Source organism: Hemitrygon akajei, chromosome 11, assembly GCF_048418815.1.
Source record: "Hemitrygon akajei chromosome 11, sHemAka1.3, whole genome shotgun sequence".
NCBI classification, from domain to species: Eukaryota; Metazoa; Chordata; class Chondrichthyes; order Myliobatiformes; family Dasyatidae; genus Hemitrygon; species Hemitrygon akajei.
Window position 1 is genome coordinate 55843801 of NC_133134.1, and position 27020 is coordinate 55870820.

At 41.0% G+C, this 27020-nt stretch overlaps 1 protein-coding gene across 1 annotated transcript in view; it reads right to left on the reverse strand.

Annotated features, from left to right (window-relative positions):
* The window catches only part of usp31 (ubiquitin specific peptidase 31), a 135377-nt gene extending 120352 nt beyond the window's left edge, over nt 1-15025 (reverse strand). The window contains exons 1-2 of the mRNA XM_073060894.1: nt 14464-15025; nt 13428-14141 (exon numbers count right to left, since the gene is read on the reverse strand). Of these exons, the coding sequence (XP_072916995.1) occupies nt 13428-14129 (702 nt within the window). The 5' untranslated portion in view covers nt 14130-14141; nt 14464-15025. The remainder of the gene's footprint in view (nt 1-13427; nt 14142-14463) is intronic.
* Between the last annotated feature and the right edge of the window lie 11995 nt (nt 15026-27020).

The following is a 27020-nucleotide window of genomic DNA, read 5'->3' on the forward strand; positions in this document are numbered from 1 at the left end:
ATAGGGTAGCTACCATTTCCTGAATAAGATGACAAAACCTTAAGACATAGGAAGAGGCCACTTAGCCCTTCAAGTCTGCTCTACCATTCAATCATGGCTGATTTATTATCCTGCCTTCTCTTCGCAACCTATGACATCCTGACTAATCAAGAACCTATCCATCTCTGCTTTAAATATACTCAATGACTTAGCCTCCACAGACATCCATAGCAATGAATTCCAGATTCACCACCCTCTAGCCAAAGAAATTCGTCCTCATCTCCGTTCAAAGTGGACGTTCCTTCATTCTGAGGTTAGGCCCAATATGAGACTACATCTGTCCACTCACAAATTATGCCCACTTTGCACATGCTCATAACATCAGATATAAAAACTATTTAATAAAGGAGTATTCTAAAAAGATTTAATCATGTTCTGCAAATCTTAATAGTCACAGTCATTATAGCCCATTAGAGCCAGGACAAATATTCATTATTCAATATTTTAAAGTTCTCCCAAAACTAGAGAACACTTGATCTCACAAGCCACCTGGCAAGATTTTTTTAAATAACCTTCAAGTGCCATACAAGTGTCTTAAATTAATCCCAAATCATTGCAGTTAATAAAAAATTTCCTACACTATCTGCTTCAATACATCAGCATACACGTATCACTGCCACATTAGTCTGTAAGATATTCAGGTCTTGCACACACAGCATAGGAGGTCTTCTGAACAGTTACCAGTAAGAATACCATTAACAAAAAAATGATACAAGATGCTGGGCAAGCAATACAGAGGCCAACTATCACCCAGGAAACCCGAGGTCAGTCAATGACTACATTCAAGTGCAATATAGAAATATTGGGTAAAGAAAGGGTCAATGCCAACTATCTTTTATACTAATCATACATCACATTTTTTTGTCCCCACATTCTCATCAATTCCTCCTTCTCCCTTACACAAATTCTACAACTACACACTGAAGGGTAATTTTTCCAGCTTGTATCTCTTTAGGATATAGGAGGAAAGCCATATGTTCACAGGGAGGAGGTGCAACATCCACACATAGCACAAGAGGTCAGAATTAAACCAAAGTATCTGTCATTAAGGTAGTTGGCTCTACTAGCTATGCTACTGTACTATCCAAGTGGAAGACTGAAAAAATATTAATATACTGTCAGTAATATACTAGAATGATTGGAGTATTCAATGGAAAAAATCCCCAAATCCTGCTGTACAAGATCAAGTTTTTTGTCATATGACTGTACATACATACAAATGAAACAGTATTCCTCTGGGCCACAGTGTACTTACAAATCACATACAGCTTGGTGGTGGCAGGGTATGCATTAATTTCAGCCTGAGGGAAGCTGTTATCCAGTCCTAGTCCAGATGTTTCTAAGCCTCTTTCCTGATGGTAGTGGGTCAAAAAGTCTTGGGTATGATTCTAAACTGCAATCGGTGATGAGGCTCTGATTGGAGACTTTCAGAGCTTTGGGGAAAGTGGAGTTACCCCTTAGTCATTCATTGCTCCCAGGGCCGCTCTGACCCGGAACAATAACACCTGCAAAGGTTTTTCTCAGGATATGAGCATAGGCCAACGGAAGATCCAGCAGGTTCAGTAGCTGAACTTATGACAGAGAAGGCGAATGAGCTAGGACCTCAAATGACAATGGCTATAGGAAAGGCAGATGAACATTTGGGGAGCGAAATGGCTATTTCTTTAGTTCGCCCAACTGAAGGCAATAGCAAACCACCGTTGCTAGATACTAGGTTTCCTAGAATCTATTTGCTATGAAAACCATGGTCAAACTCACAAAATGTATCACACAACAACAGCCTTAAGAGGATCTTCAAGACAATTCTGAAGATGCTTCATTTGGTAGGGTTGATTCTGGGCAGCAGGGGGTCCCTAACCGTCATCAAGCTACTGCTCATAAAATCAAGTAACACAAAAGAAAATTATTGCCATTTGGAATGTAAGAACCTTATATCAAGCAGGAAGATTGGACAATGTGATAAATGAAATGAAAAGACTAAAGATTAACATGATGGAAACTAGCAAAGTTCGTTGGACAGGTGCTGGAACATGTCAGAATAGAAACAAAACACTAATGGAACATCCCATACTAATGGAGTAGGAATTCTTATGGATGAAAACATGGCAAAAAGTGTTTTAGGACATTGGGCAATATCAGAAAGAGTGCTCCTTGTTAGATTCAAAGGACAACCATTTGATTTAGCAATTATACAGGCACATGCACCAACAACAGATGGAACAAATGAGGATATAGATAAATTCTGTGAAGAACGTGAACAAGCAAAGAACGAATGCAAATCTCAAGATATTGTTATTGTCATGGGAGATCTAAATGTTAAAGTAGGACAAAGTGCTGATGGAAATACCATAGGAAAATTTGGACTGGGGAAAGACATGAAAGAGGCAAGAAACAGGTAGAATGGTTCAAGATGAATGATCAGGTCATTATGAATACCTACTTTAAAAACCATTCAAGACGCTTGTGGACCTGGAAAAGTCCAGGTGATAACACCAGAAATCAAATTGACTTTATTACTATAAACCAAAGATTTAGAAATTCAGTGACTCAATGCAAAACATATCCAGGTGCAGACTGTAACAGTGACCATAACCTAGTAATATGTCATGTAAAAGAAAAACTGAAGCAAAAACCTGAACAATCCCTTGACTACTCGAAATTAAAGAAAAATTAAGACAAAAATTTAAATTGAAGTAAGAAATAGATTTCAAAGTCTAGAAATAGAGTCTGTTGAAGATGACAGCAATCATGTAGAAATGAAGTTTAACTCTCTAAAGGATGCCTTGGTAGAATCAGCAAAGTCAGTGATTCCTAAAAAAGAAAAAAGCACAAAGCATAAATGAATGACAGAGGAAATCAAAAATCTAATGGAAGAAAGAAGACAGAAGAAAGCAAATCCTATAGAGTATAAGTCCTTAGATAAAAAAGTTAAAAACTTATGTCAAAAAGCCAAAGAGGAATGGTTAAACCAGGAATGTGAGCAACTAGAAAGAATCCCTATTACTGATCCAATAAAGTTACATCAACAAATCAAGAATATCACTGGTAAAAAGCTCCTCTGTTCTTCAGGTGGATGTTTGAAAGCAAAGGACGGTACCATTATCATGGAAAAAGATGAGATTATGAACAGATGGACTGAGTATATTCAGGAATTGTTTGAAGACGATCAAAGTGAAAAACCAGAAATTAAGAAGAACATTGAAGGTCCAAGTATTTTAAAATCTGAAGTTCGTAATGCAATAAATAAGATGAAGAAAGGAAAGACAGCAGGTCCTGATGAATTAGTAATAGAACAAATTATCACCCTTGAAGATTATGGAATTGAAAAACTTACTGATTTAATCAATGACATTTATGAGACTGGAGTAATACCAGAAGAGATGAAAAAAATCAATATTTATCACTCTTCCTAAGAATCCTGGAGCAATAGAATGTGAATTACATAGGACCATAAGTTTAATGAGTCATATCACCAAGATACTTCTAAGAATTTTGATGACAAGAGCTAAAAGTAAGATACAAGCTGAAATAGATAAAGAACAATGGTTTTGTGAAAGACAAAGGTACAAGAAATGTGATGTTGATGTTAAGGATACTATCAGAACGAGCTATTCCAAGTGCAAAATGATTTGTTTGTTTTATTAACTACACAAAAGCATTTGATAAAGTGAAGCACAATAAGTTATTTGAAATATTACAAGAAACTCTAGATCTAGATTCGAAAGACCTCCGCCTAATCAGAAATCTGTACTGGGAACAAACTGCCTCTGTAAGAATAGATGGAGAAGTGAGTCAGTTTACGAAAATCAAGAAAGGCATTAGACAAGGGTGTGTTTTCTCCCCCGATTTGTTTAATGTGTACCGGGAAACAATATTACAAAAAATCAGAGACATCTTGGAAATCAAAGTTGGTGGTGAAAACATCAATAATTTCAGATATGCAGATGACAGTTAATTGCAAATACGGAGGAGGAACTACAAAACTTAATTGATATAGTTGTTGAAGAAAGTGCAAAAATGGGTCTATCTATTAATTGCAAAAAGACAGAATGTATGGTGATATCCAAAAAGGAGAATCCTATCTGCAGGCTGAGAATAAACAGGGAAAACATAAAACAAGTACAGAACTTTTGCTACTTAGGAAGCTGGGTGACATCAGATGGCAGGTGCGACATGGACATCAAAAGAAGAATAGGGACGGCAAAAGACACCTTTACGAGAATGAAGAGTATACTGACCAATACTAAACTAGGCATGACAACCCGCCTCGGAGTACTGAAATGTTACGTTTATCCAGTTATGTTATATGGCTCAGAATGTTGGACAATATCTAGTAACATGAGGAAACGAATTGAAGCAGCGGAGATGTGGTTTTTGAGGAGCATGCAAAGAATATCATGGACGAAACAAATATCTAACGAGGATGTCATGAACAGAGCAAACACAATAAGAGAAATGATGTACGAGGTCATGAAAAGGCAATTTAACTTCATTAGACATGTGATTAGGAAAGAGGAGTTGGAATGCATGGTAGTTATGGGAAAGATTAAAGGGAAGAAAGCAAGAGGAAGGCAAAGACAAATGATGATGGAGACAGGAGCCAGAGAACTGGAAATGGATACCAATGAATTGACCCACTTGACCCGAAACAGGAGTGTGTGGGTCATGGCAGTCAAAGCTCAACCTGGGTATGGCACCTGATGATGATGAGTGGGTCAAAGAGGCTGTGGGATGAATGGTAGGAACCTCAATAATGCTTCAGCTCCTTCAAAACACAATATAAAATTGTAAAGTTCAAAAAGTACAAAATATAATCAAGAATAAGCTACTTGATGCTGTTCTCAGTTCACCAAGATTATACTTATTGTTCAACATGAACGTTACTGCTAAACTCTCTTTTTAATGCACTTCGGACTGAACCTCCACAGGTATTTTGGTAGAGTCAGGTAACTGTAAAGATTCACTGTTACTAGAACCCAAAGTACACAAATGGCATTTCATGCAACCAGAATTTGATTCATTGATTTTTGAGCTTTGCTCAGGTCTATTAAAAATCCTCCAGCCACCCAAGTGCATTTCCCCTAAACTCATTTCTAAAAAATAACAAACAGACTTGTCAAACATGATTGCTCTTCCATAAATCCACATATACTCCGCCCAATCCCTGTTACCAGAATAACCAAGAGATGCAGAATTAAGAGTCCAAAACTGTAGCAGCACTAGCAGGAACAGAACTCCAGACTTGCTCTCTGGGCACATAAAGAACTAATTCTGGTGCACTGTGATTAACCGACAGTGAATGAGCTTCAACTGGAAAAAACAATAGTGTCAAAGGGCTTTCCTGACTAAGCTACATCAATTGAACAGAATCAAGTGTTACGTACCCATGGGTATCTTGTACTTGTCACATGACAGTGGTGCTGAAGCTATACTGGACTTAAGGTAGTGGTCTTGTGATAGTGGAGTGACGTCATTTTCCCGCCAGTAGAGGTCATGTGACAGGGGTTTTTTTGTTTTTTTATTATTACAGGGTATAAAAGGAGGACCCCTCCCTGTGAGGAGGGGCAGTTCGTGGCTGGATTTGCCATTTTGACTCCATGCCACTGCGTGGTCCAATATTATGACGCAGTTTGGTTGAAAGGTGGAGTTTTATTTAATGCCTAAAGTTTAAAAGGTCATTGCCGGCAGTTTCTTTATAATACTGCCAGTTAAAAATCAGTGGAGAGTGAAGATCGGAGTTCGGGAGCTAAAAGATCGAGGGAAGTCGATTTCGACGGTGAAACAGGTTTGACCTTGTTTGATCCTCATTCGGAAGGAATTTGTTGGCTGTCCCCGTGTTAACCCCTGCGAATAATAGCAGAAAGGGTTGGGTACAGTTTTGTAAAGGAAAGGTCAGTGCCTTTAAGCCGTTTCATTTTCATCTTTGTAAATTCTCCGGGAAAAGTATAGTTCGACTGGGAACCGCAGCAACACGATGTGAAAGAGAATTTAAATCGTCTAAAAAGTCTCTCCTTTAATGGACTGTAAGCATTTTGAACTTTTGCAGTACTACTTTGAAGAACTGTTTTTGCAACATCGCTTTAAGAACTGTTTAAGCTGCCGCACAGCAGCTGATTTCAGGTTGCGTTAGTCGTTTGTTTACTTTTTGGGGGTTTGTTTTTCAGTGTTTAATAAATGTTTTATTTGTTATAAAAACCCCTGCCTCACTTATATATTTATTGTTGCTGAATCCGTAACACAAGTTTCTCAATATATAAACAGTCTTCATCTTGCTTTCTTCCCCCCCCCCACTTGTTTTCTGCCTCCTCCCACTCCTGACTGAGCTAATCTTGCTCATGCTGCAACACATGTCTGCAGTACCTGATCATACTTCACATGCAAGAACACTTCTGATCTCTGACTAAATGACTGTTAAAGATTAGGGTGTATGTACCCAGTCCTGTCCCCAAATTCCAGAAGGAACAACTGTGCAATGATCAAGTACAATCAATGCAACTCAGGAATCAGAAGTGAACTGTCATGATCCACCAACTGAACTGAGATCAGATCAGATCAAATCAAAGCTATACACGGCATGATCTGTGTTGCTATGGGACCCAGATTTCATCAGCTGAGCAGGGCTCACTACTGTTCTCTAACAAATGCGAGAGATTTGCCCAAACTAAGGATGTCAGAATCTCACTCAACAACAATCAATTGATTCAATTACTGACATAAATATCCATTAAATAGAATCCTGTATTTTTGCTCCAGCCATAATGAAAACAATTTCACATAAAGGAAGAACACGACATAAGCATCACCGTGCTAAAGGCATTTCCAATGAATTTTGTAATATCAGACCAGTTATGCACATGGCTAGGTCTCTTAGTGGATTCCAAATAGTTGGACCATCAGATCATCAGGGCAACCATTTATTTGGAATAACTCTTAAGGAAAAGGGTAATTAAGAAAATAGCCAGGATTCCCTTTATTTGGGACGATGCCCATTAATTGGGACAGGAGGCTGTTGATTCAAACTAGCATCAGTCATGTGAACTTGTGTGACCATTAGATACTACACTGTGCTTAGAGAGAACAGTTTTTAAAAATAGCGTCAGTTGCACGTAGTTTTGTTATGCTATCCATTTCAGTCCACAGACACAATTCAAAGAGTAGAGATTCTTGATTTATTTTATTTTAATTTAAAAATAAATTTCAGACCCTTGCCAAGATGCCACAAAGGTTTGACACTGGGTGAAAAAAAAATACCTTAAGTGTCTGCATTGATTTTGTTCACTTACAGTCAAAAGAACACAACAGTATACACTGGATGAATTCCTGTCAATAACTACTAGGAACTGTATTATTAATAGTTTTCCAAATTGTTCTGTATTTCATTTACATAATTTTTTACTCAGTTAAATGTCATTTGTCTATTTTTATACAATTTTAACTATTTCCATGAAACTGGGACAGCCACTTAACTTGGGCCAAAATGTAACCATGTGTCCCAATTAACTGGAATCCACTGTCAAAATCATTTTCCTAATAAATATTTTCTTATGACACCTGGGAAAGATACCAAAAGAAGTAGAAATGAGTTTGATCTCCCTGGAGACCAGCAAGAAGATAGAATTGTTTCAGCATACCCACATTCCCCACATGGTGCAGAATTTCTGAATGATTACTTAACAAGCTTTGTGCAGCATGAGAAAACAAATACAGTAACACAAGTAAAATCTTGTAAAAAGGAGTATACTCTTTTTGCTTCCAGAAACCCAACATTACCAGACCAAATACAAGTTCAATTTTAATTCCTCCTTAACAGTTTCTTAACATAAATTGACTTCTGCTATCATTCTCTTCCATGGAACCATTTTCTCAGAGCAAAAGCAACTGTGAAAAAGTGCCACATTCTGGAACTGCACCTTGCTACGTTTAAGTGTACTGCATTTATACAATACGTTAGATACTCCTGATACTTTGCCCAACCAATGACAAGATAACAAAATGTGGTTCAGCAAGAATAATCTTCAATCATCTGCTCAATTCTGCAAAAGAAACAGATTATAGGTGACCTGGACTACAAGTCAAATATCCCTAACATAACAATAATGATAGAAGGACATTCCCTAGGATGATATGATGGGACTCTTGACCTCAATCTACCTTGTACATTACTGTCTATCTGCACTTTCTCCCTGTAACTGTGGCACCTTATTCTGTGTTGTTCAAATTTCCAGCATCTGCAAATTTCCTCATGTTTGCACCTTATTCTGCATTGTTGTTTTCATCTTCTACAATGGATTCCAATTAATTCAGACACATCAGGACTAGTACATTTTGGCCAAATCAACCAAAGTTTCATAAAAATAGTTAAAATGTAAAAAAGATAAACTACTATTTAACTAAGTAACAAATGTATTTAAATGAAATACAGAAATTAGAACACTAACAATACTACTACAATACTATAAACTGTAGATCCCAATAGTTCAAAGTAAATGTATTACCAAAGTACTCATGTTGCCATATATAACCTAAGATTCATTTTCCTGCTGACCCTCTCCACCTCTTATCCCCGATGAGGACTGGCTCACGGATCTCTGGTTTCTTTCTCGAGAAGTCAATAATCAGCTGCTTGGTTTTGCTGACATTGAATAAGGAGGGTGCTGTTGCACCATCCAACCAGATTTTCAAGCTCCCTCTTATATACTGATACCTCACCACCTTTGATTCAGCTTACGACAATGGCGTCATCAGCAAACTTAAATATGACATTGGAGCTGTGCTTAGCCACACAGTCGTAAGTGTTAAGCAAGTTGAGCAGGGGCTAAGAACATGGCCTTGTGGTGCACTTGTGCTGATGGAGATTATGAAGATGTTGTAGCCAATCCAAACTGACTGGGATCTGCCAGTGCAGAAATAGAGGATCCAATTGCACAAGAAGGTATTGAGGCAAAAGTCTTGAAGCTTATCGATTAGTTTTGAAGGGATGATGGTATCGAATTCCAAGCTGTAGTTGATAAAGACTATCCTGACATATGCATCTTTGCTGTCCAGATGTTCCAAGGTTGACTGAAGAGCCGAAGAAATGGTGTTTGCTATGGACCTGTTGTGCCAGTAGGCAAATTGGAGTGGATGAAAATCACTTCCCAGGTAGGAGTTGATGTGTTTCATCACCAACCTCTCAAAACACTTCATCAAGGTGAATATAAGTGCTACTGGATGATAGTTATTGAGGCAGGATACCACATTCTTCTTGGGCACCAGTATAATATCTTTAGGGAAGAATTCATCCACAGTGCATGCTGCCGTATTCTTTTGAATGACTGCACAGACACCTAGTGCAGATAATAGACTGCCTTCATACTTGTTCAAAAATTGCATCCTCTGAATTATCATTGTAACACTCAAGCTGATCATCGTTACCTTCAAATTCTTCATAGTTCTCAACTTGAAATAGTGAAATCATTTCATTTTCAGTACTTGCTGTTTCTTGCATCTCCAAACATGAATGCTTGAAACCATAGCTCTGAATTAGTGGGAAGTTGGAGACTACAGAAGTTTTTAAAAACCAACAGAAGGTAAATAAAGGAAGTCATTAAGGCAAACATGGAAAACATAAGTAAGCTAGGCAATAGTATTAAGTTTCTTCAGATACATCAGGTGTAAAAGAGGAGAGTGGATACCAGACCACTGGAAAACAATGCTGGAGATGGTGTAATAAGGGACAACGAAATGGCAAACAAACTGAAGTATTTTGCACCAGTCTTCACTGTGGCAGTTCCAGGTATCAGGACTCATGGATTGTGTGAAATTACCACTGGAGAGAAGGTTCTTGGAAAATTGAGAGGTCTGAAGGTAGATGTCACCTGAACCAGATGGTGTACACTATAGGGTTCTGAAAGATGTGGTTGAAGAGATAGTGGAGGCATTAGAAATGATCTTTCAAGAATCATTAGATTCTGGAACAGCTCTGGAAGACTGGAAAATTGCAAATGTCACTCCAATCTTCAAGGGAGAGAGGCAAAAGAAAGAAACAGTAGGCCAGTTAGTCTGACTTCTGTGGTTGAGAAGATGTTTAAGTCTATTATTAAGGATGAGGTCTCAGAGTACTTGGAGGCACATGATAAAAAATAGGCCTTAGTCAGCATGATTTCCTCAAGGGAAAATCTTGAATCAGCCATGGTTTCCACAAGGGAAAATCTTGGATCACTGCTTCTTGAACACAAACATACAACTGATGCCATCTTAAAAACTGTTCACTCCAAACATGGTAGTGTTCAGTGGCCACACAAGTGCACACAACTGACAGTAGTTAGAAACTTCAGCAATGGTGTCTTGTTCCAATTAAATGGCATTGTGTCTCAAATAAACAAAGGGAATCCCAGTTATTTTTTCCCCTGATTATTTTTTGTTCTTTAAGAATTGTCCCAAATTAGTGAATACTCCGTTTAACTGACAGCCAATTAGTTCGAATCCACTGTACTACCTGAATGCGCTGGTGTAATGATTTGATCTGTATGAACTGTACCTCAGTACATCTGACAATAAACCAATTTATATTCATCATACTCTAATTATGCTTCAGTGTACACGATGATTGACTCAACTTTACAGAACTGCACAATTCTCAACATGCTATTGTTCAACCTAGTCAACAGATTAGTTGGAGATGCAACCATATTTTACAACTCCCAACTACATTGTAATTTTAGCATAACATAAAATAATCAAAATGTTTCGGTCAGGTATTAAATAAAAGTTGAGGAAAGAAGCATAGCTGTTCAGAGAGAAAAATAATATCACTAAGATTTACATGAGTGGCCATGTGATAAAATGTCCAACTCAAGGTCTGCAATCCTGCAAGACATGGTTCACTTTACATCTGCTGAGAATTTACAGTTCTAACATACTTTCAGGCAGTGAATGTCAGATCCCTGTCAAGATCATTTAAACCCACCCCAACACCACAAGCAAACATGCCCATAAGGATATTGGTTCTAGTCTTGCATTAGTGCAGTTGAGCCCACACAAATCCCCATCTTCATCATTAGAACCAATTCCTCCCCTAATTATAGAATTCCATGTGAGCTGTTGTGCTTCCACCTGTAGTGTCATGCCATTTACCCATTATGTCTTACCTCTGGCTGCACTCTCCCTGTGAAAAGATCCTTCTTTAAGCATTCAGAAAAGGATATCAGTGACAAAGTAGAATGTCCTCACTAGTCTTCTGGACTATTTATCTCATGCTCTGTCTATCTGGCAGTTACTCAGTCCTCCACTCTCAATCATGAGATGACACTTTCTGAAGTATGTACAATACAGATGGACCACAGTGTCAGGCTCAAAATTCCAGGAGCTTAAATTCCTCCAGCTAGTGAGACTTCCTGAACCAGTGGTCACCCTACAATCCTCACTTGACACAGGATCTGCATTCCACAGTTCTGGGTGCTCCATCATGCCTTTATACAAGCACACATTATATACGCTATGCAGAAATCCCTGAATTATACTTGACTGCACTACACTCTTCCACTCAAAACCTTGGTTTATACTCAGGAGTATTCCATACTACAGAAGACATAGGGGCAGAATTAGGCCATTCAGCAGGACGAGTCTGCTCTGACAGTCAATAATGGCCGATTTACATCCCTCTCAACACTATTCTCCCACCTTCTCCAAGTCTTTGACACCCTCTTAATCAAGAACCTGTCAACTTTTGCTTTAAATATATTGTGCACATTAGCAAAACCTTCTTGTATATATGCTAGCTAAAATTCCAGTAGTCCCAGTCACTTAGTTTACTGTTCAGACAAAAAAAAATGCAAGCGCAGTGTCGCCAGGCTAAGTAATAGTGGAGAGCTACTGGAATAACATGGCATGGTCACCTGTCAAAACCAATGACAGATCATGACAAATTAGAGAGGTTAGATTACTATGATGGCAGTCACACAGGATGTCATGTTACTTTAATAACTATTTCAGTATTGCTGAGACAAAAATTTGCTAGGCACCATTCAAACATGGAGGTGTGGGCAAAATTGGGATAGATCTGGATATTGCAAATTTTCTGAATGTGCTGCATGACCTGCTCAGGTCACAAATAAAATATTTAGATCATCTACCACACAGAAATTCAAAATTATTTATTTTGCTTTTCCTTAGCTGCCTACTACATTATTAGCAAAATCTTACAAATCTGGAACCAATTTGAACTAGGACGACTTTGGCAATAATGTACAAAAGACTGTCACCAATTCCAATTTTAAAAAAGCCACTAGAAAATTGCAAAATAACTAAAAACTTGCCTATTAATGGAGTGACAAAGGGACATTAATTCCAAACTAATAATTTTAATTACATTACATCTCAGAATAGATTACAATAGAAACTGCTTCTGAAATTTATTCATAGTTGTAATTTACTCCATCAAATGTGATTACAGCAAGACCTACAACAGGATTGATGTTTGTATTGATAATACTACACCTACAAAGTGAATTACACTGGCAAGTTGCTAACTTAAAACTGAAAAGCAGTACAAGAAGCAATTTAACAGCTTTGCAAAGCTACAATCACCCAAGAGCCCTGGTCAGGATTTTAAAAAATAGGACAAGACATTATAAATACAATGAAACTCATCAAATTATACCCTTTTAAGTGAATCCTAAACCTTGTTAATCTCAGGATATCCCAAATCATTTTACAACTAATGAAGTATGTTGCAAGTATTCACACAAAATGTAAAAAAATCCAAAGTTGCCCACACTGTTTGTCATTAAGTCACAAATAAACTCCAGTCATAAATGGGCATCTCGCAACTTGAAACATTCACCCCTATTCTGGATCCTCCCCAAGAAGAATCTTCATCTTCACATCAAAGTACTAAAAACAAATCAACAACAAACATTTTTGAATTATTGACATCAAAGATAACTCTCCAGATCACCGTTAAAATAATTTGTGGGATCTTCTATGTCTAAACTTCTCATTTAAAAGGCAGACAGCACAGGAGTTGAAGTCTTCTGAAGTTGGGCTAGAATTTACATCTAACTACAGAGACAAGGATTCTAACCACTGAGTCAAACTTGGCACTGATTACTTCGATAAAGCTTAAAAACGGTCATCAAATCCCACTATTTCCAGCTGACATTTGGCTTGGTACAAAAGGAAATGTTTTAAAAAATTCAAAAGAAAGTAAGACAGAATCAGTACCAGGTCAAACACCTCGAGCTCAATTACCGTTTCTCCTCAATACTGCCCGAACGAGTACTTTCATTTTTCACTACACATTACCAGCATGCACACATTTCTTGCTGATGTACATTGCTCAAAAAAATGGTAGCCAGACACAGAAGGTACTTGAAAAGCTGAGACATCTCCAGCACTGACACTCCTACCTTAAAGTCGCGGCTCAATTGCGGGGTGTACTCTGATGTCCACAGTGCTCGGACCAAGGAAGCTAGTTGTTCGGTGACCTCTCCACGCGAGTCTGACTGGCATTTGGATCGGTATAAAACTCCATTCGATTTGGAGGTCTTATCTTGGTCCAGCTGCTCGTCTTCTCGCTGCTGGCCCCGGGAGTCCCCTGCCTCGGGTGAGTCCAGGCCGCTGACCGACAAGTCCCGATATTGTTCCAAGGCGAGAAACTCGGCGAAAAGTTCGGTGTTGCTCAGACACTGCAACACGGCGTTCATGAAGCAGGTGTTCCCGTGGTTTTTGAGGCCAGACACCCCGGGCGGCTGCCAGCGATCCCCGGAGGCCGGCGAAAAGCAGCTGTCGGATGAGTCGCTACGCTCTGCGATGGCCGGGTGATTGACACCGCTCATCATCATGATAATGGAGGAGGCCGAGGTAACGACTCCGACCCCAGGTCCCAATCCGATCCCCATACCCAGGGCTGCGCCTGCCCCCGCCGTCCGGAAGCTCTTGAAGCCGCCATCGTCCTTGTCATCTTCGGCTGACTCCTCGGTGCCGAAGTGCGAAAGGGTGGAGAGTGTCTTTAACACCCGGCTCATGAAGCTCCCGACCGAGCGCGTTGAACCCCGCCTGAAAAGTTTCTTGCTGAAAGATTTCTTCTCTTTAGCTGCCGACTTAGACATCTTGCCGACTCCCTCCAAAACAAATAACGTGAATGTAAAAATTAACACCTCCCACCAACACACGTGTAAATACTAGAATTTCTCTAATTCATTACAAACTTTTTAAAAATATATACGTAATTCTAAAAGGCAACTTTCTTATTTGCAATTTGAGATTAAAGCAACACATATTTGAAAGCAAACAAGGAAGAGTTGTGAAATACAAAAAATAGAAACAATACTTATTCAAGATTTAAACGGAAATAATAAGATGAGACTGAATTTGCAAAATATTCCCTCTTTTAAAAATGCGACGGGATGAATCTAAAGGCAATGCCGCAAGTTTCAAACTTACAGTATCGAGCGGCAGCGGCTCACTGAGCTGGAAGCGGGTGAGCGCCTCCTCCGGGCCTGAACCCACACTGACCCCGGCGCTGTTGTTCGCTCCCGGCGCCGGTTTTTTTTCAGTAAGGCGCCGGAGCCAGTGGGCGCCTCTGGATTCCGCGGCCCTGCTCCTTCAGTCGGCCGGTGATCGCCATCGCCCCGCAATCAAGCGCGGGTCGTGCAGAGAGACAGCGCCTGACGGCTCGATTGCCCTCGCTTCCCTCTCCACCAGGTCGCTCAGCCCCGACGCGGATTTTAGCTGGAGCTCCGCGGGTACCCGCGGCCTGCGGGCTGCCAGCCGCTGTCCGGGCCGACGCCCTGCGCCTGCCTCATTATCCCGCTCCCCCTTGCACCTCACTATTGCCGAGTCCCAGTCCGTGTTGAAGGTAAACGTTCCTCGCCCCCACTTCAGCCTCCCACCCCTAATTCCACCTGGCCCGACCACCTCCGCCGCTCCGGCCACTTCACTCTACCATCACTCGGACGGCCCGGCCAGCTCGCTCGCTCGCTCCCCCTTCCTCTCCCTCTCCCTCTCCCTCCAGTGGGCGGCGTCCTTCCCTCTTCGCCATGGCAACCACGGAGTCCTTCCCCTCCTTCAACTTCGATTGGTTCGTTGTATCCGTGCTTCTTTTCCTATTCGAAATAGTGACTGTCTATCACGCCCCCGCAACACTTTTGATTGGGCAAGGTCGATGTCAATCATCTGCCCCTCCCTGCGGCATTTGATTTAAAGGTGAGCAAAATAATCAGGGTTAATTCGTTTACAAGGGAGTGGTTGTGATGCATTTAGGAATGCACTAACACCGCTAATTTCTTTAGTGGGAATTTCGTGTAGAGTGGAAAGCGATTACGAGTCTGTCTGTAACACACGTAATGATCCGTTCAAGCTTCAGGTACTAAACATCAAAATAAACTGCAGTGTTGCAGTTTATTTAAATGAAAGAGAAATTTCTCTGAGTACCCCGTAGGTCAAGAGGCATGTATGGAAAGAAACATTTCAGGTCTGAAGCACCCAATTAGCATTAGAAAGATTCCGTTGCTAATTATGTAAAATTTTATCTGACGTGTTGGTGTACTTTAAATTTGAAAGTATGCATCCGGCTAAAATGTACCCATCCGCCGCTACTCTCTGCCTTCTATCACTAAAACAACTTTAGATCCGAGGTGCGTTAGCAAACTTGGGTGATGGTGGAGAGGTGTTTCTATCACTAGAAGCATATGCAAGGATCCGTGTTGAGGCTGGACGTGGGTGAGAGTATAGGTGGGCTATTAAGAAAGTTTGTAGACAGTATGAAAAAATGTAGGAGTTGTAGTTCACGAAGAAGATTGTCTAACGATACTGTGGGATACATATCAGTAGGAAAGTTAAGGCAGAGCAATAACGGATGAAATTTAATCCAGTGTGGCTCTGAGGTACACTGCATTCTGCGATTGCACGTGTTACTATTAAGTGAATTGGTTACAGCGTGATTGATGAATAAATAGGAAACGTTATTTACAATACACTAGCGGCCACTTTATTAGGTACACCTGTTCGTTAAAGCAAGTATCTAATCAGCCTATCATGTGGCAGCAGCATAAAAGCATACGGACTTGGTCGAGAGGTTCAGGCTAAACAAGAAATGTGATCTAACTGAGTTTGGCTGTGAAATGGTTGTTGGCGTCAGACAGGGTGATTTGAGTATCTCATAAATTTCTGATCTCTTGGGATTTTCATGCCCAGCATTCTTTAGGGTTCAGAAAAAATGGTGTGAAGAACAAAATAAATCTAGTGAGCCGCAGTTAGGCCAGCGGAGAATGACCAGACTGGATCAAGCTTGATAGGAAGGAGGCAGTAACTCAAGTAACCATCTGTTACAACAGTGGTGTGCAGAACAACGTCTTGGAATGCTCAACACATCAGACCTCGAAGTGAATATGGCCTAAGAGGGTGGCCACAGAGAGTCTATGGAAATGTTGAGCAGATTGTGCCATTGTTAATTGGAACTTTAAAAGAATGAGGTGTTCTTTTGGAAGCATACACAGGAGATTGTTCAGGTGGGTGCTGAGAAATGCCACCCCTTCCCCCTTCATGGTGTGTAGCTAGAACGAGGGGGGGCCTTGCTTTAAAAGAAGAGGTTGCCTTTTTAAGACAGGTGAAGTGGAATTTCTGCTGAGGATCGTGACTCTACCCCAGAGATCAGCGCAGGCCAACGTATTAAATATAATCAAGGTAGTGATTGCTAAACTTGCAATTAATGGAATTTTGGTGGATAGGGGAGGATGAGGAAGTGGTGTTGGGCCAAGATTGGATCAGCAATGTCTTACTGAATGACAGAATAGACTTGAGGGCTGATTTGATGTACACCTGCACCTATTTCTTCAGTTAATTTTTTTCTTTATCCACCATTACTATCTAGTCTGCTGAGTGTTTCCTGTATAATTCATGTTCTAAGTAATATCAACATTGGATTAGTTTTAAATTAAACTGATAAAGTAATTAGTGAAAAAGAAAATGAGTAGCATCAATATTTGGATCTTCACCAACTCAATAATATCAGGCTTTGAGGGGAGTACTCCTGGAACACCAGAGTAATTTTCATTTCTTTAAATAAATGCTTCTTGCTACAGAGGGAGTACTCCAAAGGTTTACTAGACTAGTTCTCTAGGATGGTACTTCTGCCATATAGGAGACTGTAGGCCAAGCCACTATCCAGAAATATTTAGAATCGTGAAGGGTGATCTTAGTGAAATAGAAAATTCTGGCATGACAGGATATGTATTTCTCCTGACTGAATTGTCAACTAGCAATCATAGTCTCAAAAGGGGGGGGGGGGGGAATGAAGTAGGGAAAGTTTTCTTCACTCATTAAAGGATGGTTAACATTTGAACACTCTACCCTAACATGCTCTGGTAGTTCATATCAGATAGATATTTAGATTTTCAAGGCATCAAAGGAAATGGCAATGGGTTAGAAAATTAGCCATGATCTTGTTGAATAGAAGAGAAAGCTGGAGGGGCAGAGCAGCCCACTCCTGATATATCCTACTTCTTCTTAGATAGCATGTCAAGTGATACTAGAGAATGTAGGAGCAAGTGGAAATTGAAATTCCAAAAAGCAACATCTGTGTATCTATAACTCAGAGATTAAGGTGCAGTCATTATAATGCTTCAGGGAAAGAGAAGGTCACAGAAGGAAGTCATAAAGTTTTGAAGAAGTTGTAGTTTTGAAACTGATCAGTGGTTGAACATAGATTATCATTACCATGAGTCAGACAAGGCGAGGTTCCGTGAGGTGATGTTGCTCCAGCTGGCATGAGATTTCTCACTTTTGGTTGCACCTCGGGGTCAAGACTGGCTTAATTCCACTCAGGTTCCGTGCATTTGATGTGACTGATGGGGATCTGTGAACCAGCATGGGAAATCCTCATTGTGCATTGTTGTTTTTCACTGCTGGTCTTCTGATTCAGAAACTTAAGATTTTCAATACTATCTCTGGTATTCCTTCTCCATTTTCATTGGTCTTGGGCCAGAAATTCCATGCAGCTGAGAAAATATTACTTTTATTCAAGGTAGCTTTTGGAACATCCCGAAGGTTGTTTCTGTTTTCCTGCCATTCCCTTCCCATAATGGAGCTGGAAGAAGGTGCTTGATTCAGGAATCTATCATCAGTGTGTCTGCCCAGTGATTATCTTTAATTTCTCCAGTAAGCCACAGTCAGACCACTTTTCTAGTTGCACTTTCAAACTGTTGTTGTAAACTATACACTTATGTTTAAATGTATGCCACTGCTTGTTCACTGTCACACAGCTTTAATATAGCTTCCCAATTGGTGTCTCATACCTTACGGCTTCATATTTTGAACATTGAACTTTGAACATTTAGATTGAACATCATAGTTTTGGGTTGAATTAAATCACAACAAAGCACAAGAACTGTTGCTTTATCCTTTCCATCTAGATTTCCTAAATCTTTCCTCACTTGAACCCTCCCCACCCCAAACATTTGAGTTGAAGCTTAATTTAAAACCTTGATTATATGATTTGCTAGGACACTACTTCTAGTGTAATTCAACAAAAAACTTGCAGCCAAGTGGCTACCTCTTTTCCCGTAAACTGTTACCAATGCTCCACAAACTGAACCCATTTCTCCCACATGTTTAATTCTCTACCTTGTTAACCTCATGATAATTTGCAAAGCATCACAAAGAAAAATATGTGGTTCTGCTTTTTTAATTTTAGACCCTGACAGAACTCAAGCTGGACATCAGAAAATGGGTTATTGGTGAGTTTGTGCCTCTTGATAGCTCTTTCAACTAGCAGAGAATTTTTTGTAGAGGTACAGCCAGTTCAGAAATACAATTTGGGTTACGGTCTCATAGTCTTTTTGATTTCTGATATTCCCAGCTGATATCACTGGCATTGAATCGAACTGGCTGATAGTGTACATTCTTGGGAGTTTTTTTTTATTTAGAGATGCAGCACATTGCAGGCCTTCCAGCCTAGTGAGCCGGTGTCCCCCACATGACCAATTACCCCACTAACCAGTATGCTTCTGGAATTGGGAAGAAACCCATGTGGTCACGGGGAGAACATACTAACTCCTTGCAGTTAGTGGCAGAATTGAACTTCGCCCATGGCTTGATTTGCCCTGAGATATCATGGGATCGAAAATCAATGTTTAAAAACTTCTATGACCACTGTTAAGCCGCCTCTGGTTAGCCTACCCTGCTGGTGGGACAAAATGTATTCAGTAATTGAGATGGAGGAGTCTTTCATATAAAACGGGATTCTGAGTGCAGCTGTCAAGGTCCTGCTTAACTAGCTGTTGGGACAACTCTCCCAAATTAGACAACAGCCCCCTCATGCATGGAAAGGTTTTTGCAAGTTGGCTGGGCTGTGTTTGAATTCTGTGCCTAAGTCAATGCCAGGTGCTGTCAGATTTTATCCACTTTCTATTTTAGCTGTAGTAATATAACCCAGTAGCTTGCTGGACCATTTCAGAAAATAGGGAAGGGCTAACCTGCTGTGTGTCAGAAAGTGAAACCAAGTAAAGATAGCAGTTTTCTTTCCCTAGAGGGTATTGGAGAATCAGATAGAGACTTCAAAATTATTAGTAGTTTCGGAGTCATGATTGATAAGATCACTCATTTAATGTTAGTTTATGCTTTTACAACGGACATTATCAGGTTATTTGAAATCTACAGCTGCTGTTGTAGGATTTCAATGCGTGTATCTCTAGATTTTCAATTCAGACCTCTAGGTTTTTGGTTTGGATAACTTCAGTGGGTAATGCTGCTGACACATAGCTCAAGTACAATCCCGATCCCAGGTGTCCATGCAAAACCTTTCCCTATAACCTCATCAATTTTCAAGTGTCCATGTAAAACCTTTCCTTATAACTTCATCAATTTTCAAGTGTCCATGTGAAATGTTCCCGATAAATTCATAGATTTCCCCTGGGTACTTGGGTTTTCTCCCACATCCCTAAGATGTGTTGGTTGCTTCATAAACTGACTGCTGTAATTTACCCCTACTGTTGGAGAAAGGGGAAGTTGGTGCCATGTAAAGAAAAGGTTGTAGGAAATCAGGGGAGAAATGAGACATTGGAACCCTCTGAGATCCAGCACAGACCCAATGGTCTTCTATTATGCCAGGGAAAAGAAACATGAGAAATGACTAATAGAGCAGCTAGATTATGGTCTTTGTGTTCTTTAAACATTCTGATTGTATCACCACTCTGATGTCAAGATCTCACACTGCCCTGTCAAAAACAATTTAGCACAGGCCATTCAAGACTTAAGTAGCCTCTGCAGATAATGCCAGTCTACCAATGAAACCCTGAATCCAGGCGCTGCCTCACTGTTAAAGCCATCTTGATAAGGCAAGCTGGATGCTCCTTTTTTTTAAGGAGCTGAGACTTTTTATGACAAACATGAGAAAGTCTGCAGGTGCTAAAAACCCAAAGCAACACACACAAAACGCTGGAGGAACTCAGCAGGCCAGGCAGCATCTATGGAAAAAAGTAAACAGCCTATGTTTTGAGCCAAGACTCTTCATGCGGTCGTGGGGAGGCCATATAAATTCCTTACAGGCAGCGGCAGGAGTTGAACCCAAGGCACCTGTACTCTAAAGCATTGTGCTAACCATTATGGTACAGTGCCGTGAGACGCTGCTGATATCATTTTATCAAGGAAGACTTTGCTACTGTCATGGATTTGGCCATCGGTCAGAACCTTAATGGAGAACTGAAATCTTAAAACATAGCTTCTTTGGATTTATTCTTGACAAAAAGAGAAGTGGTTCCCGGACAATGATTATGTGGTATACCTGGGTATTATGAAATTCAGTGGCTTTGTTGTCATGTTTTGAGAACTGCTTTATTAGGAGATTTTTAAAGGTGTTTTATGGATTATTTACCCTTTATTTTGTTGCCTTGTCTTATATCTCTATTAATTTTTGTAATAAATTTTGATACAATAATCAAAATAACTAACTGAATGGTCCTAATCTGGCTGTTCTCCTTAATGCTTTTTTAAAAATTCATTATTTTTAACATATTGTCTTGCTGTTAGCGTTGGCTTATGAGCCACTAAAAGTCAAAAGAGGTAGCAGTTTCTCTGCTATATTTCAATGATCTAAATCTCAGAAACATATAGTCGCTTCACAGCAGAACGTGAGCTTGTACCGGGTTTTGGTCTTGATTTTCAAATGCCCCTTTTCTCTGTTGAGAAAAAATTGTGTTGGCACACTGAAAGTAATAGTCACCATTAAGTATGATTATGGATGATGTTGTTGCATGAATGAAGTCACTGGAGAAAGGTATTGGTAGGTATGAAGCAGCCTCTTTATTCAACAAAACAAGATACAGCAGGCATCATTTTTAGATGCTTTCAGTGGAAAGGGCTGGCTGGCCAAATGCTACCCAATATTTCATGTGCTAAACATCAAAGGACAATTCCATATTTACAATGCATCCTCAATGCTTTCTTTGAAACTACACAAACTTCACACCTCCCAATTCACACTCACACCACAACTGTCTAAATGAATTTTAATCAGCATTGTCTGGTCTGTGAGTCAGGGCCTATTGTTCAGAGCTGCATTTTAAATTAAATCTACATTCTATATTCAGATATGAAGATTGGTGACTGAAGTTTTTTCCTAGATGTGCTAAACCAAAAACAACACTCTAACAAATGATGCTCAGCCTTACTCAGAGCACAGCACAGAAACAGGCTTTTCAGCCCATCTAGTCTGTGCCAAACCATTTAGATTGCCTACTCCCATTGACCTGCACCTGGACCATAGCCCTCCACACCCCTACCATCCACGTAGCTATCCAAACTTCACCTAAATGTTGAAATCGAGCTTGCATGCACCATTTGGGTTGGCCACTCATTCTACACTCTCACGGGCCTCTGAGTGAAGAAGTTTGCCCTCATGTTCCCTTTAAACTTTTCACCTTTCAGCCTTCACCCATGGCCTCTGGTTGTAGTTCCACCCAACCTCAGTGAAAAAATTTGCTTGCACTTACCGTATCTATACCCTTCATAATTTTGTATACCTTGATCAAATCTTCCCTCAATCTTCTACGTTCCAAGGGATAAAGTCCTAACTTACTCTATCTTCCTCCATACCTGCAAAATTCTCTTTCAACCTGATTTACATCTTTCCTTATGCATACCTTTGTTTCAATAACTCCTAACATCAATACTCAACTTCAATCTGTCCAGTTCAAATTGAAAGTAAGTAATGGGCCTAATGTAGCGATGTGCTACACACAGCGCTGAAATAACGACACGCAACCGGTAAGTCGTTTCAAGACTAGTTTATTCAAACTTCGCGGTGCTGGCATTTAATCTCTAGCGCCCGCCCCCTCCAGGCGGAAATGATGTCAGAGGCGCATTACCAAGTCTCCCCCCGCGCGCTGGCTGCTTGTGAGCCGGTGCGCCTGCGCAGAAAGTGGGTTGCCACTCTAATACCAATTGTTGTTCAAAACCTGCACTATTCCTGCATGTCACTGTTCCCTGTGCATTTAATCTTGAAAATCTCAACTAGCAGGAAGTTGAGGAATTTAGGAACTGATATTAAGGCAAGAAAATAGATTCATCCATGATCTCACTGAATATCTGAGCAAACTTGAGCCACAAGGTGTCATGGCACGCTCACGAAGGAATGGAGGAACAGCAAGATCTTTGGGAAGAGACGGAAACAAAAGGTTAAACATCAGAATCAGAGCCTCGAAGGAGCGACCTGAAGGACACTACAAGGTGCTTCATCCTGTCCAACACAGTATGGAGAATCCTCCCCAAATAATCAGAGAATGCGGGAAGCATGTGTCAGCCACAATTAACTTGCCAAGATTAAACCAAAAACACAAGGGCTTAGCTACTCTAGTTAAGATAATGATTAGTAAATACAGGTGCTCAAAATCCCTAGCAACTCCACGCTCTAAGGCAAACCGCAGGGCTCATGACACAAGGCTTAGGTTCACTTCGTCTAACTTATTATGGAAAGCTTTGAAGAGTCCCTCCTTAATCTTCTTGATCCTAGGAAATACTTCTGAAAGCGCAAATACGAGGAAATCTGCAGATGCTGGAAATTCAAACAACAACACACACAAAATGCTGGTAGAACACAGCAGGCCAGGCAGCATCTAGAGGGAGAAGCACTGTCGACGTTTCGGGCCGAGACCCTTCGTCAGGACTAACCGAAAAGAAAGATAGTAAGAGATTTGAAAAATACTTCTGAAATCTCATTTTATTATTTAACCCTTGGAGTCAAAGCTTCTTTTTGGTATACAGCACAACTACTCCAAGGGGAGAAAATCCTTCCTCGGGTGCAATGCTTTAACTGCTAATAATATTGCAGCTGTAAGCTAATTAAGTCTTTTCAAAGTTGTATCAAGAATTCACGTACAAGTGCTAAATTTCCATTTTTTTAAAATTATTTCCAGCATTTGAGTGTAACATTTTAGTGATCTGTGTATATAAACTTTTGAGTGCCTTGTCTATGCCATTGCATATATCCTTCTGCTATCTACAAAGCAATAGAATATTACTCTTTGTCCAAAGCATTAATTGTTTATTCCCCTCCGAGTTGTTTAGATCCTCCAGTATTTTGTGTGTTCCAGCACCGTGTGTTTTATAGAACACTTTTACCTTGCTCCAAGTGATAAGCAGGGTTTTCTTTATTCTCTTAATCTGTCAATTGTTTCTTTGTAACTTTTACCTTCTATTTGCATTGTTATCTAAGCAATTAAATGAATGAATAGTTAAAAACTCAACAACAGTACCTCTTTGGAAGACTGTCGGAGTTTTCATAAAGCACAAGAAGACATTTTGAAAATGCTAGAAATCCAGAGTAACACACACAGTATGCTGGTGGAGCTCAGCAGGTCAGGCATCATTTAGGGAGAGGAATGAACAGTCAATATTTTGGATCCAAACCCTTCATCAGGACTGGAAAGAAAAGGGGAAGAAACCACAATAAGAAGCTGTTGGGGGGGGGGGGTGCGGGAAGGAAGAGTTCAAGTTAGAATATGATAGGCGGAAAATAAGTGAGGGGGAAGATAGATGGGTGGGGCAAAGGGATGAAGTGCGAAGCGGGGAGGTGATAGGTGGAAAAGGTAAAGGGCTGAAAAAGAAGGAATCTGATAGGAGAGGACCATGAGAGAAAGGGAGGGAGAAGGGCACCAGAGGGAGGTGATAGGCAGGTAAAGAGAAGAGAAGTGGTGAGAGGGAAGCCAAAATGGGGAATGGAAAAGAAAGGAGGGGGAGAAGATCTCATCTTGGTAGTAGAGGAGGCCATGAACAGACATGTTGGAATGGAAGCCCTACTTTTTGCAGACAGAGTAAAAGTGCTCAACAAAGTGCCCCCCCCCCCCCCCCAATCTGCGTCGGGTCTCACCTATGTAAAGGAGGCCACACTGGGAGCACCAGATACAGTAGATGACCTGACAGACTGGCAGATGAAGTGTTGCCTCACCTGGAAGTACTGTTCGGGGCTCTGAATGGTGGTGGGGGGGAGGTGAATGGATAGGGGAAGCACTTTTTCCGCTTGCAATGATATGCCAGAAGGACATCAGTGGGGAGGGACAAATGGGGAAAGGAATCATGGAAAGAACTGCAAACTATGGGGGGGGGGGGGAGGTGAGGATGTGTTTAATGTAGGGTCCCATTGAAAATAATGGAAGTCATGGAGAATGATGTGCTGGATGAGGAGGCTCATGGAGTGGTAGATAAGGACAAGAGGAAGTCTATTTCCCCTAAGGCAGCAGGAAGATGGGGTGTGAGCGGATGTCTGGGAAACATAGGCAATGTGGGTAAGGGGCAGCAGCAATGGTAGAGAAAAGGAAACCTGTTATTTGAAGGAGTGATCTCTGATGTTCCAGAAAGGAAAGCTTATCCTGAGGACAGATACTGTGAAAATGGAGCAATAGCATTTTTACAATTGACAGGGTGGGAAGAGGCATAGTCCAGATAGCAATGGGAATCAGGTGGTTGGTAAAAGATAACAGCAAACAGTCTGTATCCAGAGCTGGAGCCGGAGAGATTGAGAAAGGAGAGAGAGAGAGAGGTGTCAGGAGTGGTCCAAGTGAATTTAAGGGCAGGGTTGGAGGCAAAGTTGATGAAATTGATGAGCTCAGCAAGGGTGCATGAAGCAACACCAATATAGTCATCAATGTAGTGCAGAACGAGTTAGAGAGTGTTACCAGTGAAGGCTTCAAACATGGGCTGTTTCACGCAGCCAATGAAAAGGCAGGTATTGCTGTGGTGTATGTGGGTGGCCATGGCTACATCTTGGGTTTGGAGAAAGTGGGAGGAGCTGAAACAGAAATAGTTGAGTGTTGGGATTAGTTCCAGCAGATGGAAAAGTGGGGTGATGGAGGGGAGCTGGTTAGGTTGGTTGACTAGAAAGAAGTGGAGAGCTTTAAGGTCACCTTTATGGGCAATAGAAGTGTACAGGCTCTGGACATCCATCATGAAAATGAGGCAATTAGAACCAGGGAACTGAGAGTTGAAGAGATCAAGAGTATGTGAAGTATCATGGATGCAGATGGGAAGTGACTGAACCAAGAAAGGTAAAATGGAATCGAGGTTTGCAGACGTGAATTCAGTGAGACAGGAGCAGGCACAAACTACAGGCCTACCCAGACAGTCAGGTTTGTGGATCTTAGGTAGGAGGTAGAAATGAGCAGCGTGTGGTAAAGGAACTATGAGGTTGGTGGTGATGGATGGGAGATCTCCAGAGCTGGTGAGAGTGGTGATGGTGTGGGAGACAATAAGCTGATGGTCCTGAGTGAGGTTCTCTTCAAGGCTTTGACCAGCAGCCAAGCGGTGTTTGGGATTAATTAGTAAGAGCTGCAGGGGCAAGCACAGTGGCCATCATCAGAGTGGACAGAGTCAGAGTGGTGATCTTAAGGTTTTAGCTCTTCGAGGCTTCAGTGAAGACTCAGAGAAAGCAAAATTCAAGTTTTTTTTCTCTTTGTCTTCTTTATATCTACTCAGCTAGGTAGAGGATGACAGGCAGGTTAGTGCAATGCTGCACTTGCGGGATGTGGGAAGGCAGGAAGACCTCCAGTATCTCTGACTACTACAACTGTGAGATGTGCGTTTCAGCTGCAGCTTCTAAAAATCCGCATTAAGGAGTTGGAGCTGTTATTGAATGAACTCCAGATCATTCGGGAGGACAAGCAGGTGATAGATAGGTAGTTACACCCAAGGTGCAGGACACAGGAAACTGGGTGACAGTCAGGAAGGGGAAAGGAGTTAAGGAGCCAGTGCAGAGTACCCTTGTGTCCATCCCCTCAACAACAAGTAAGTCACTTTGGATACTGTCGGCGGGCATGACCTAACAGAAGGAAGTCACAGTGATCAGGTCTCTGGCACTGAATCTGCCTCTGTGACTCAGACAGGAAGGGGGAAGAAGAGGCATGCTGTGGTTACCGGGGATTCCATAGTTAGGGGAACAGACAGGAGGTTCTGTGAGCAGGAATGAGATTCCCGGATGCTATGTTGCCTTCTGAGTGCCTAGGTCCAGGATATCTCAGATCGACTCCTTAGCATTCTTCAGTGGGAGGATGAACTGCCTGAGATTGTGGTCCTTGTAGGAACTAATGACATGGTTAGGACGAGTGATGAGGTTCTGCATAGGGAGTTAGGTGCTAAATTAAAGGGCAAGACCTCCAGAGTTGTGATCTCAGGATTGCTACCCACACTACATGCAAGTGAGGCCAGAAACAGGAAGATTATATGTTTTAATACTTGGCTAAGGATCTGGTGTAGGAGGGAGGGCACAAGATTCTCAGATCCTTGGTCTTTCTTTTAGGGAAGATAGGAGATGTACAGAAGGAATGGTTTGCACCTGAACTGGAGGCGCTAATATCTTTACAGGAAGGTTTGTTAATGCTGCACGGTGGGGTTTAAACTAGAGTTGCAGGGGGATGGGAACCAGAGAGCCAGAGCAGTGAGTGGAGAGGTTGTGGAGGCCGATGTTGGTAAGATTTCAGACCAAGTTAGCAATCAAAAGGTTGAGCATGGTATGA